This window comes from Phycodurus eques, chromosome 4 (assembly GCF_024500275.1).
Source record: "Phycodurus eques isolate BA_2022a chromosome 4, UOR_Pequ_1.1, whole genome shotgun sequence".
Taxonomy (NCBI): Eukaryota; Metazoa; Chordata; class Actinopteri; order Syngnathiformes; family Syngnathidae; genus Phycodurus; species Phycodurus eques.
This window is the reverse complement of record NC_084528.1, coordinates 15960842-15974432: the sequence shown is the minus strand read 5'-3', so window position 1 is coordinate 15974432 and position 13591 is coordinate 15960842. Positions and strand designations below refer to the sequence as shown.

The window sequence follows — 13591 nt, the reverse complement described above, 5'->3', positions numbered from 1 at the left end:
AGCAGTTTTCAAGTCAACAATAGCAATGCAAACAGCTCTCTTTGTTACAAGCTTGTGGACCATGAATAGAATCTGGTTGCTGGTATTTAAAAGCATAATTATTACATAGTGTTGTCCAACAGTGGAATATACACAAATAATCCAACTGTGTTGACTGCTAAAAATGATTTTTTTTTTTCATGGGGAAAAGCATTGCTGCGTTCACACTGTAACATATTTCACGAGCTGATCAATAATGACTGAGGTCCCATTCTCCTGCAGGGGCCTTCTAACTCAATTGCATTATGTTGCAAGGACTTCATATGATTCTATTTACACCGTGTACGTGCAGCTTTTATATGACTCGGGTCCAATTTTTATGAGAGCAGGTAGAAACACACCCCCGGCCGACTTTGTAGGTTAGAAGGGAGGCAAACAGTATTAGGGCAGCCTGTGCTCTGTACACAGTGTCTTTATGAGCACGGCTTTAAAGCTACGTGCTAATCTGGTGACAGTGGCGAGCACATACTACCAAAGACAGACTGGCTGTTTGTAAGCGTGGGGGTGGAATTAGTACAAGAGACCATTTCTTGTCAAGCTTTACGTGGGGCTACTCTGCTGATCAAGTAGCAGAAATACAAACGTTGCCCATAATTTTCCAGTGTTCCTATAAAACTGCTCCGTGCAGTGACATTTTTATAACATGTTTAGTTGTAATGAGACATGTTAACAACAATGCAGGAAAATTGGGGTCTCCTCCATTCAAGAGGAGCCTAAGGGCAGCAAAAAACGGGTGACTGTAGCAACGTGGAGAATAATAATACTGCGGCGTCCAGAGTTATCGATATAATAGCTTGGTATGCGGATCTGCTGTTATAAGAAAAATAAAAAATAAAACATTTAAATAATAAACATTTTCAACGACAGTGGTGCCTAAAGATACAACTTGGAATCTTCATTCCGTGACTACCGTCGCAACTTAAATCATTCGCATCTCAAATGATTGTTTCCCACTGAAATGAATGGAAATGGCATTAATCCGTTCTGATTGATGGTAAAATTGACTCGCGTCGCGGGCTAACCCCGCGGGACCCACAGGACCCACAGGACCCGGTGGGAATCCCAGAAAATATCAACCTCAAATCGGGCCACCACCTAAGTATAGACACTGGCCGGCTCGTGCCACTACAAATTTTAAAATCACTAAAAACATTCGCCTGCTGAAAATGGCCCCAAACTGCATTTTCAGTGTCGGTCCGAAATTCTTAATCACCGAAACATCCCGTCTCAGATAGGCTATTGTGATTATGTAAGGAGAAGCTACGACTAGCACCGCCTGGCTGGATAAACGGACACGCACGCATTCGGGTTAGCCTCAAGACGATAGCCGAAGCTAACGCCGCTAGCCGCATACAGCAGCTCGTACTTTGCAGTCTGTAGAATGTTAATCTACCCTCCCTGAGCGTGCTTTGAACTGTTTATTGACCCTCCCCCGGCCCCCCGATGGAGTTTACTGTAAAACTAAACGCACAACAAAAACGATTACAGTCATTTTATATTTAAACACAATACATCGTTTAAGAAATCGCCAGATGAATGCTAACAGTCAATGGAAAACTCTATTGACAGGCTAGCTAGTATTAGCATTTGGTCACGAAAGGGTTTTACCTTCAAATACGAATATTCACACAAACGCCGTTGTAACACATACAGACGGGTAATATAACAATACTCACTGACATATATTCTTCCAAATCTGTCAAAAACTAGTTTATTAACGTTATATCGCAACTTTCTTGTATGCTTTTTTAGTTTACAGAACCTGAGTAGCTCCATGCTTCCATCGCACCACACTGCCCCAAGAGGCCGAGGCGCACACAGCAATCAATCATTGACTGTATAAAAAAGACATTTTTTTCCTGATTTTGGCATCAAATCTGACCCAATGTTTCCTGTTTTAGGTGAGTTAGGATTACCAAAATTATTTCTATTTTCTAAATGCCAAACTATAACAGACTATACATTGATTGCTAAAAAGCATTGGCACGTTTTTAGCCATGAATGTATTTATTTCTTTAATATTTTTTTTTCTTCCCAATTTGTATTATTTGAATATATTCTTATTATTTTACTTGTTACTAATTTATGTTCTGGTTGTTCTTTTTATTTAGTTTAGTTTTATTTAGTTTAATTTTATTTAAATTTGAGTTTTGGTACTTGAATAAATACAAATCTCTGAAATAAAATCAATAATTGTGTATATAAATCACAATTTCAATCGCTATCAAAATGATCATGATTATTATTTTTCCATAATCGCACAGCGTCACTACACCCCCCCATGACACTGCGCAAGCGTTGCGAAGCAAATCCAGACAAACATATCAGATCATATAGCCAATAGCACTCACCATAAATACAAAATTTACAGCTAATGTATATGATTGGTATCGGCAGTGACTGCCAGATCTCACTCATGGATTATCGGTACCGGAATAGGAAGCATAAAACACTGATCGAAGCCCCACTAATTATACATGGTGTGCACAACATCACGACACAATAAGCAAAAGTTTGAATAATTCTGTAATTGATTTATTCTTTTAAGAATTATTATTAACTTGTGGAATTGCAGTGCCTTGATTTTAGTGAGGTTAGTACAGTCATTGCCATAAATGCATTTGTACCAATAATTTCTTAAAAGGGACTTAAATAATACAGTATAAATACGAAATAATCACTAAAACTTAACGTATGATGTCATGAATATACGGGGCCAGTAAAAGTTCTGACAGGGCCACTATAACTTGGTTTTGTCGTGCCACCACTCAAAAAGGCTTCGTGTCGTACCCTGCCTGCTCTGTGTGATTATATATATATATATATATATATATATATATATATATATATATATATTTGTTTACCCTTGTTAGATAATATATTTATAGCAGGCTGAACAACATACAGCTCTGTATTAAATATAAAAACAGCCTCTAATACAGAGTCACCATTCCCTCTGCATTTTTGGACCCTCGGATAGATAATACCAGCGCTTACAGGAGGCTGGATTTAACTCTGTATTAAATATAAATACAGCCTCTAATACAGAGTCGCCAGTAGCTTTATGTGGCTGTGTTTGGAGTCCTGGTTCAATATTATTACCCACGCTTACAGTAGGCTGACTAACATTTTACCTTCCAGGACAAAGGCTGCCATGAGCTGGCCCACTCCATCTGTGGGCAGGTTGCAGTGGTGGGGTGCGGGGGGCTGTCAAGATTGGAAGATATTAAACCCCCCCCCCCGCCCCTTCCCTCCATCAACAACCACCCTCTGAGCCCTGCGAGCAAAAATGTAGGTCTGCTGCCTCCTTTTAGTGGAAGATAATGAATTTTAAATTTAGAATGATGCCACTGGCACGGGTTATGAAACATTAAGGTATGATATGGTTCACAAAAACTGACCAATCAGTTGTACGTACAGTGGAGCCTGAATGCCTCCGTTCCATCTAGTTCCATCTAGCGCTTGTCATCATGAGGGGCGCGGCTGAGCCAGAGCCTATCCCAGTTGACTTTTTGGGGTGAAAGGTGGGGCACTCTGAACTGGTCACCACCCAATCACAGGGCACATTTAGACAAACAACCATTAACACTTACATTTACACTTTGGGACAATTCAGAGCCTTCAGTAAACCTAGCTTGCATGTTTTGGGTTTTGTAAGAGAGATTTGAACCTGGATTTCCTGACGGTGAGGCAGATGAATTAACCACTAGGCTACTGAGTTTAGGAATGTCCCGATCCAACTTTTTCACTTCCGATCCGATACCGATATTGCAGTCTTGAGTTTTGGGCGAAACCGATATCGGTCCAATCCGATTTCAGCAATAATCATACATAATTTACTTATTTTGTCGTATGGAATGTTTGAAAAGGCTTGAACATTTGATATTACTCAAACAGAGAAGAATAATCAGCAACAGTAGGTACGAGAAAAACGGACCCATTTATTATTAACCAATGGATTACATTAAGTAACTTTAAAGATAGGAATGTACTACAATTGAATTCATTTATTCATCTTCCGTTCCGCTTATCCTCACGAGGCTCGTGGGCGTGCTGGAGCCTATCCCAGCAATCTTCAGGCGAGAGGCGGGGTACACCCTGAACTGGTCGCCAGCCAATCGCAGGGCACATAGAAACAAACAACCATTCGCACACACATTCACACCAATAAAATAAATAACAATTATAATCCAAAATCCTGGAAAATAACTTCAATAAAACCAATAACAACAAAAATATATATTTCAATTGCAACATAACCACTGCTTTACTTATACATGTACTCTACATTTGAATAGATTAGATAAAAAAATATATAAGAAAACCATGACAAATAACCTCAATAAATAAATAATAATAAATAAATAAATAATAAAGTGCAACATAACAATTCAAGTTCATTTCAGTTATTTTTTTACTGTCAGTATATGGCAGGAACAGCACTTGGTTTCTCCACATGTGTGGAAATGCATCCGGGATATAGTTTTAGTTGCTGTTCCTGCTGTGCATGTCTTGACGTCTGAGGGGCAGTGTAGTGCACACGACGAGCTATACACTTGCAGTAACAAAGAAAGTCGACGTAACGATCGAATATTAGCTTTGAGGTAGCGATTTTTCTGAACAGAAACGAAGAAAGAAACAAAGTCTGTGATGTATTTGAACATTGAGGTGTAATTCTTTGGTTATGTGTGTTTAGTTTTACAGTGAACTTCAACTGGAGTGTCAATACACGAGTTTAAGTAAGCAATATTGACTCTTACAGCTTGCTACTATGTTAGCACTTTAGCAAGCTGTTGTTGTGATCACGTGGACTCTGCATGCTGTCCAGCCATTGCTGGAACGAAGTACTGGAGTGGAGCATGGAATGGACTGCTTGTATAAAAGTGGTCAAATTGGGGATTTTAGATCCAGGCCGATTCAAGCCGATACTTTTTTTTTTTTTTTTTTTTGCTGACATCAGACCAATATACGATTTCAAAGAGCGGATCGGTACACACCTGACCAGTGTTCCCTGAGATTGGAATCCGACCAGTGTTTTCAGGAAAAATATGCCTCTCAAGATGAACAGACTGTCGTCAAGCAAGACATCAGATATTTACAATAGATAAAAAAAGACCCCTTGTTTGGATAGATAGATAGATGGATAGATCGATTAAAAAAAAGTAGACAGATAAAGTAGATCGCAAGTCCAAATATAGTCCCGATAGTGTCTTTGGTGCTTTTCAAAGAGACTACGCGTTCCAAGGTCTTCGGGACCCTCACCCTACACTGGAAGCATCTTAATTGCCCTCAGGCTGTTTTGGGAAATGTAGTAGCACCAAGAAGAGGATAAGATGTGATCCGTGGACCTGAGTTGAATCTTTCTTTAGTTGCAACATCCTTGGTCCTCTGTTTACGTTAACTCCTCACTTCACAGATCCCATCGAGGAGTCGAAAAGATCAAGCGAGGAGGGGTAGATGTTTGGAAAAATGAGACGTTTGTCGATGTCATTTCATGGCCAAGTCAATTAAAGATGACATCACGTCACAAATCAATCGTCTCCGTGATGGACCATTACAATTATTATATTACCATTACAAGACATGTCCACTATATGCTTTGTGTTTCAAGTGGAATCAGATTCAACGCTGTTAAACTAAACAGGATTCTGTTACTGTTGTGAGCTGAGTTGATCGTGCGTGGGCTTCCCCAGCCTCGATCCCCCAACATCCCCCGTGCTCCTCACTCACAGTCAGGGACGGATTTACCATCAGGCAAACACAGGCAATTGCTTGGAGCCCTGAGATTTCCATAAATACAGATTAATAACATTTCTTCAGTTTAAAGCAATTATTATTGTTAGGCTCGTCTTAATTCACACTCTTAATAACATCCAAATGCTTCATCGTTTTGAGGGCTCCCTCTTGTGCAGACTTGATTCAGGATGAGTGCAGCAAAACAAAGCAAAATGAAGCGGTTATCCCAGGGGCGCAGAGAAGTGGAGAAGACAAGAGGAAAACAAACACGTTTTTATCACAACTACCAAAGGTTTCCAACTTTTTCACTGTGACACCGAATTTGCGTAACCGGCAACAGCATCGTGTATCAATCCAATGGATGAAATGAAAATACTTTTATCTCAAAGTGATAAACTGAAAAAACAGATTTATACTCCAATTGTGGCACTATTAAGAAAAACACAAATGTATTAAACAACTCTCTCTGTTTCAGAATCGTATGTGTGCAATGATAAACTATTTACGATCATCAAAACTTTAAGGGGACTTTTAATTTTAATAAATACATGTGAGAACACTACATCCTAATTACAGGCTTTCATGGTGTAGTAAACATGAATCAGTGTAATTAAATTATAATTCATTTCAGAATTAAAAACTGCGCAAGTAAAACAGAATTAGAAAACTTAGTATATTTAAATGAAAATAATGAAGAAATTAAATAAGCACGTTCTCTATAAACCTTACTGTACATTGAGTTTTGCAGTTGCTTTGTCGAGAGCTTTTTCTTTCAACTCCACAGTAAACTTCAGTTTAAAGATGCCACGTCGAGCACTTTTTAAATAAACCAATATTACAGACGAAGTTTCAAGCATTTTCTCTTGGAACGCCCCCGAAATTTTCAGCTTTGCAGATAACACAACCTACACGCTCTCTTTAAAGTCCATTGTAAACTTCAGCTTTATAGATAGCATTCCAAGCACTTTTCCTTTAAAATCCGCTGTAAACATGCTTTACCGATGCTAATTCAAGCACCTTTTCGTTAAACGCAACAACAAAAACTTCGGTTTTACAGATTCCACACTCAACACCTTCTCTTCAAAATCCACGGTAAATTTCAGCTTTACAGATGCCATTTCAGGCACTTTCTCTTCCAACACTTCCATAAACTTCAACTTTAGTGACGGCACACCAAAAATTAACATTGTACGTCTTCAAAATTTGACACACCTGAGAGAAGAGTGTTGTTAACGACCCTGCCAAATTTGAATGAATAATAAAATCTGATAATTTCTGATACGGATGAAGAAGTTCTTACCTTTATATAGTGGGGGAGTGGTGACTCATGCCATGTCCCAAGTGATTCTCTGGGTAACGTTTTAGTCACGGCCCCCAAAACAATCAGAAAAACTGAAATGAGTACTGTATTTCTGTCTTTTCATGTTTTCAGCAAATGTCTGAAAACATGTATTTACAAACAAATATCCGAATTTATTTTAAGCAATACCAATGAAACACCACAAGGTGAGAGTATCATTTGGTAATACTGTAATGTATCGTATAATATGCAGTAGAGTATACTGTATGTATAACATTGTATTTAATGTGTAGTTACATGGGCTAACACTACTGATTGTGAAGGCCCTGGCCAGATTATATTGCCGTGGCAACATAAAGAGGCTGAAATTTGATAGGACAAAAAATAAATAAAATACAATAATCTAACATCTGTAAGTACTGGAAGCTGTGCAGCCAAGAGAAATGCTACAAAATGAAGAACATTGACTATTAGGAATAAATGAATACAATTTCAGTTCTGTAAATGTGGGTCGGTGGTTCTGATAGGGTTTAGGCCAACAGCGAAGACCTTCCTGACCTCCCGCCGGTGGTTTCATCATACAGTGGTTAACCTATTTTTACACATAAGGTTAACAGCTTTTCACAATGGCGAACAAATTCATTCGCTTTACATATTTTCCTATAGGAAAACTGTTGCGTGTGCTTCTACACCACACCGACACTTCCATATGGCTGTATGAGTGATGTATGAGTCAATATATCAGGCAGGTAAACATCCAGGTCGAAGGACTGCTATCTATACACCATTATGTGTCATTACAATACATCGCTAATGCGTTGTAAGAGGAGACACTTAGTGAGAGCAGCACCTTCACAAACACACAATATTAAGCACAAAGAGCTGTTATTTCTGGCTATAAATAGCGCCGCTTAAAGACACACACTGTCTAACATCAACAATAAGCACAGACGTCAGGACCGCGGCTTGTCACATGCATGTACGTGTTCTCTCTCTCTCTCTCTCTCTCTCGCACACACACACACACACACACACACACACACACACACACACATATATGAGCATGTCAGTTACAATCAGTGGGCTGGGTCACAGTTTTCCTGTTTGCACTCAGAGGATGCGGTTGAACGTTTTTGCCGACGTCACACACCACTCACACACACACACACACACACACACACACATACACCGACGCCAATATAAGCCCACTGGTGTGGTGACAAAGAACGACAGTGAAGGCCATTGCTGTCATCACAAACAATGCAACAACTTGTTTGTCGGATGCGAGGGGTTGGCTGGTAATTAAGCGTCCGAATAAAAAAATTGCACACTGATCATGATGCTGAGGGGAACAGATGGAGATGTGGCCCACCCATGGCACAACATGTCACAGTCCCAAGGAGAAACACCAAGGAGACTGAGGGAGGGAGGGAGAGGAAAAGGGAGCGAGGGAATGACCAGAGTGAGACTCTGCTACCCCCTGCAGGCTAACATATGTCAGTAACGTGCCTCGGTTTTAAAATGTGAAAGACTAGAGAACCACCCCCCTGCATATATATATATATATATATTTTGGGCAGGCCTTGAATACATCTCACGCACACTCAAAGTGAAACTGAAAGTGTTTCAGCTTCTCTGCCGAAGCAGCCCAAGTAGTCTGTGACATTATCGTATGTAAATGCCAAAAGGTGAGTTTAATGACTTGTAGTTTGTGTAAAGTGCTAGTGCGCATATTTGTTTTGCCCATGGGGGATGTCGCCATAGTTTGTGCTTGCGTGTTATTTAGACTACAGACATGCAAACACCAAAGGCATAAAAAAAAAAAAAGACATTGTAGGGGGGGTCCCCTGGGCCCCCGCCAAGAATTTTGAGGATTTTAACATCAATTCTTAAATAAAAGTAGGGCTGTGAATTTCAAAATAACAGCAAGTAAATTTAAAAAAGGATTAAGTGTTCAAACCAAGTGTTTAACTTCAGAATAATTATTTGAAAAAAACCCTAACAAAATACAGATAATACTTCATGTTTTGATCATATGGGTAGAAGCAAAATCATGCATTGTAAAAATGCATTATACATAGGTAGAAGGGTTTTCCACAATTTTGAGGTCAACTTAGAGGGTGCGTAATTACGGTAATTAGATAATTGTAGGCGCGTTTCCTAATTAATACAAGGCGTACGAGCGGATCAGCTCTTGTCGCCGATGTTATGTGTGCTTCGCGGTTCCGCTGGGACCACAACCAGGGCCACGACCTGCAACACTTCAACGTGAAAATACAAAAGACCAGCACAACAAATACAACACTGGCTGATCTGATGAGCAAACATGTTCTTAAATGTAAAGTAGCAATAGACGATGTCCGCTCCAGATGTGGGTAGAGTAGCCAAACATTGTACTCAAGTAAGAGTACTGTTACTTGACAATAATGTGACTCAAGTAAAAGTAAAAAGTAGCACTCCAAAACATTACTTAAGAGCAAAAAGTACACAGTGAAACACTATTTACTTAAGTACTGAGTAAATAGTGAGTAACTTCTTTTTTCTTAACCACAGCATGAACAATTAAAAAAATAAATAAAAAATAGAATGTGAATGTGCAAATTCTGGTGTTGCTGTGTGTGTGTGTGTGTGTGTGTGTGCGCGCGCGCACAGTCAAAACTAAAACATCATCTGCAATTTACTGCCCGATGTTTTAAGTTATAAATGCGCTGAAATATCCACGTTCGGGCAGACAGTGCCAGACAAATACTACAATTCATGAAAGCTGTTTTTTTGTTCGTCTAAATGTAAACACGAATAGAGCGCCGGTTGCCTTCATGGTAACGACAACCTTCCCAACATGGCTGACACGTAGGCACGACAATCAGCCGGGCTGATTTATCTAGTCTTAATACCTATGCTCGGCGAACCCAATAGAAAATGTGTGACGTCATGTGACTTTCTTGTGTTGTGATTGGTGAACTTGACTTAAACATCACTCGGGCGTAAATTGGATTGGCGCAAACAGCGGCATGAGGAATAATTGATAAATAAAAGTAGCGAGCGAAATTTTGATCATCGATCACGGAGTAAAATTCACATCAGGGCTCACTTTGGCCATCTTAAGGTCCATGTATGGATCTTGCGTGGAGCCCCAGATCGAGGGAGATTATCAGTGGTATTGTATGTCTTCCATTTTCTAATAATAATCTAATACTTATTTTCCACCATAATTTGCTAATAAATTCTTTAAAACTCAGACTGTGATTTTCTGGATTTTTTCCCCTCCTTTTGTCTCTCATAGGTGAGGTATACCTATGATGAAAATTACAGGCCTCTCTCATCTTTTTAAGTGGGAGAACTTGCACAATTGGGGGCTGACGAAATACATTTTGCCCCACTGTACTAGTATGCTCTTAATAGTAACTATGTTACTATTAAGGCAAAAGTAGTAGTAGACATCTGGACTAGATTTTAAGAATTTTATGCCATAAGTAGTCCTATTAGTGTATCATCAAATAAAAATCCACTAACCCAAAAAAATAATATAAGCAACTAAAACTCGCATTATATCTTTATTAAGCGGCTTAACACATCATAGTTCTCTTCATGTAGGAACTCTAATATAGTATCAAAACATTTTTAAAAAGTACAAATAACAAAGACAATGTAAACAACATTCACAAGAAAAAAACGATTTTGTCATGGCAGAATTATAGTTTGTCATTTAGTAAAAAACAAAAACAAAATGCAATTCAACCGGCTATAATTAATGTAGCTGTGTGTGCCTCCAAAAAAGACATTTGTTAAAAGTATTCCCAACTATTGGGATCAAACGCAATGATTTTATCATTTTGCGTTCTCCAATAAAACGGCAAAATACATTGTGTTAAAAGTACAAAAGGTGAAATGTACAGAATGCATGTAACTGTTAAAATCTGGCCATTAAAAAGCCTGTTTTGAAGTTTAAGTGTTATAGTAATAAAAAAATAAAATAAAATAAAAAAACATCGCATGCTGCCTTGGGGCTGGATTGTGCTGCATGAAATAAAGCATCCTCATTGGATGAGGTGGACGTGATTCCAAAGATTGGCGACCGATGAATGTAATGAGTCAAATTGTGCTCCTTAAAGGAAGTGACGACCTTTAGAAGGCGACCTCCCTGCGCCCCGCTGCTCCACCCCTCAGGCTCGTTTGAGCTTGTCGATGTGAAAAGTGAGTTTGAGGGCGGGGCCGAGCTTCAGGCCCATGTACTTCATCATCGTGTCGCTACGCAGCAGCAGCAGCGCCTTGCCGTCGATCTCCTGCGGCGGAGGACAGACGCTCGCGTCATGTCATCTTCATGCTGGACATATGGAGTACAGAGGCACCTTGACTTACAAGTACCCCAACTTAGGAGTTTTATGCTTGGTCTTTTTTTTTTTCCCCCCAGGTATGAGCCAGTACCAGTCATGCCAGCGCTCGAGTAAATTGCGGGGAAACAAAAAAAAAAAATAGAGGAATTCGGGTACGGTAATGCCCTCGGCAGGTGGGTAAAGAGACCGACAGCTCCTCGTGCACTCTCAGCCTTTTATTCATCGAGAAAAAGACTCAATACAAAATAATATTAGTATACCAGTTAGGATACTCCTGATAAAATTAAATAATGTAACTAACATTTTTGAACACATCTGAACATCCACTCATCCATTTTCTGTACCGCTTTATCCTCAATAGGAGGATATCCCAGCTATCTTCAGGCGAGAGGCGTGAACCGGTCACCAGCCAATCACAGGGCACATATAAACAAACAACCACTCGCGCACACATTCAAACCTAAGGGCAAATTAGAGTCTTCAATCAACCTACAATGCATGTTTTTGGGATGTGGGAGGAAACCGGAGTGCCCGGAGAAAACCCACGCAGGCACAGGGAGAACATGCAAACTCCACACAGGCGGGGCCGGGGATTGAACCCGGGTCCTTAGAACTGTGAGGCTGACGCTCTCACCAGTCGGCCACCGTGCCGCCCACATCTGAACATGTGAAATATATTTTTTTATTGTATTTTTCAACATCCGCCTCACAGTTCTAAGGACCCGGGTTCAAATCCGGCCACGCCTGTGTGGAGTTTGCATGTTCTCCCCGTGCCTGCGTGGGTTTTCTCCGGGTACTCCGGCTTCCCCCCACATCCCAAAAACATGCAGGGTAGGTTAATTGGAGACTCTAAATTGGTTGTTTGTTTATATGTGCCCTTTGATTGGCTGGTGACCAGTTCAGAGTGTACCCCGCCTCTCGCCCAAAGATAGCTGGGATAGGGTCCAGCATGCCCGCGACCCGAGTGAGGAGAACCGGTATGGAAAATGAATGGATATATAATAAAAAATATGGTATAATTTTGGCGTGAGGTACCGTGTTCCTTTTTTTTACACAACGCAACCCTTGTACATACAGTAATTACACTTACACTAAAACCAGTGTATTTGTTTACATTCTCTTTTATTCAGTTTTGTTTTTATACAATACAATATTCCCCCAGATACTGTAATTTCTCGTGTATAATACGCTCTTGATTATAATAGGCACACCCAAACTTGACCCCAAAAATTAAGAAAGGTCTACCCATATACAATGTGTACCCATGATTCCATTCACGTTTATATGCTATAACAGTTTGTGGTTACTCACTTGTGATTTGTTTTTCTGCCCAACTCTAATCAGCTATATTAATACTGAGATGTGTTTGCTCTTTAATAATGTATTTAATGCTGTGATCCACCGTAGTTAAGTTTTTAATTAGAAAACGATTCAATAGAATTCAAAATAAAAAAGCCACAATATTAAAGCTAATGCGTATCGTTAAAAAAAATACATTAATAAAAATATATATATAGATATATATTTATATATACATATATACACACACACACACACACACATACACACACACACACTGCGATTGGGTGGCGACCAGCACAGGGTGTACCCCGCCTCCTGCCCGAAGTTCGCTAGGATAGGATCCAGCATCCTCCCGCAAGCCTAGTGACGATAAGCGGTACAGGAAATGGATGGATGGAGATACTCCCATATCGCTGTTTTTGTGCTTATAAGTATTGCTTTGGCGCACTCTTGTGGAATCTTGGTGCCAAGGAACTATGTTGATGCAAGTTGAGGAGCTTCAATGTAGTGCTTTTCCAGCATCTTGTGGCATCTATAGGCAATTCTAACTCTTGGCGTCAATTACTTATAGATTTTTGCTATTCGCGGCAGGGCTCGGGTGATGTTGCATATAAAATGAGAACTTGCAATGCGCTGCTGTAGGCACCACTGCTGAATCTCACTAGGCCACGCCACTTAAATCTACGAATACTGTACAGTAAGTATGTACAGAAATTACTCTTTACAAAACCAGATGATTTCTTTGTCGTCTTTTATGATGTTCAATTTTTATACAAGTGCTATTTTTCTTTATTCAAACCACGTAACAAAAATGTCTGTTTTACAGATTGATGGCATTTCAAATGATTTCAGGGGGGAAACTTGATTTGCTGTACGAGTA

The 13591-nt window shown here is 39.7% G+C and overlaps 1 protein-coding gene across 5 annotated transcripts in view; it reads right to left on the bottom strand.

Moving 5' to 3' along the window:
- Positions 1 to 10616: 10616 nt before the first annotated feature.
- LOC133401349 (polycomb protein SCMH1) overlaps positions 10617 to 13591 on the bottom strand; it is a 31288-nt gene continuing 28313 nt past the window's right edge. For 4 of the 5 annotated variants that reach the window (XM_061674241.1, XM_061674242.1, XM_061674245.1 and 1 more), the window contains one exon: positions 10617 to 11358. In XM_061674241.1, coding sequence (XP_061530225.1) covers positions 11239 to 11358 — 120 coding nt within the window. In that variant the 3' untranslated portion in view covers positions 10617 to 11238. Of the gene's footprint in view, positions 11400 to 13591 lie in introns of all 5 variants that reach the window. The other variant, XM_061674243.1, reaches the window with a different exon arrangement.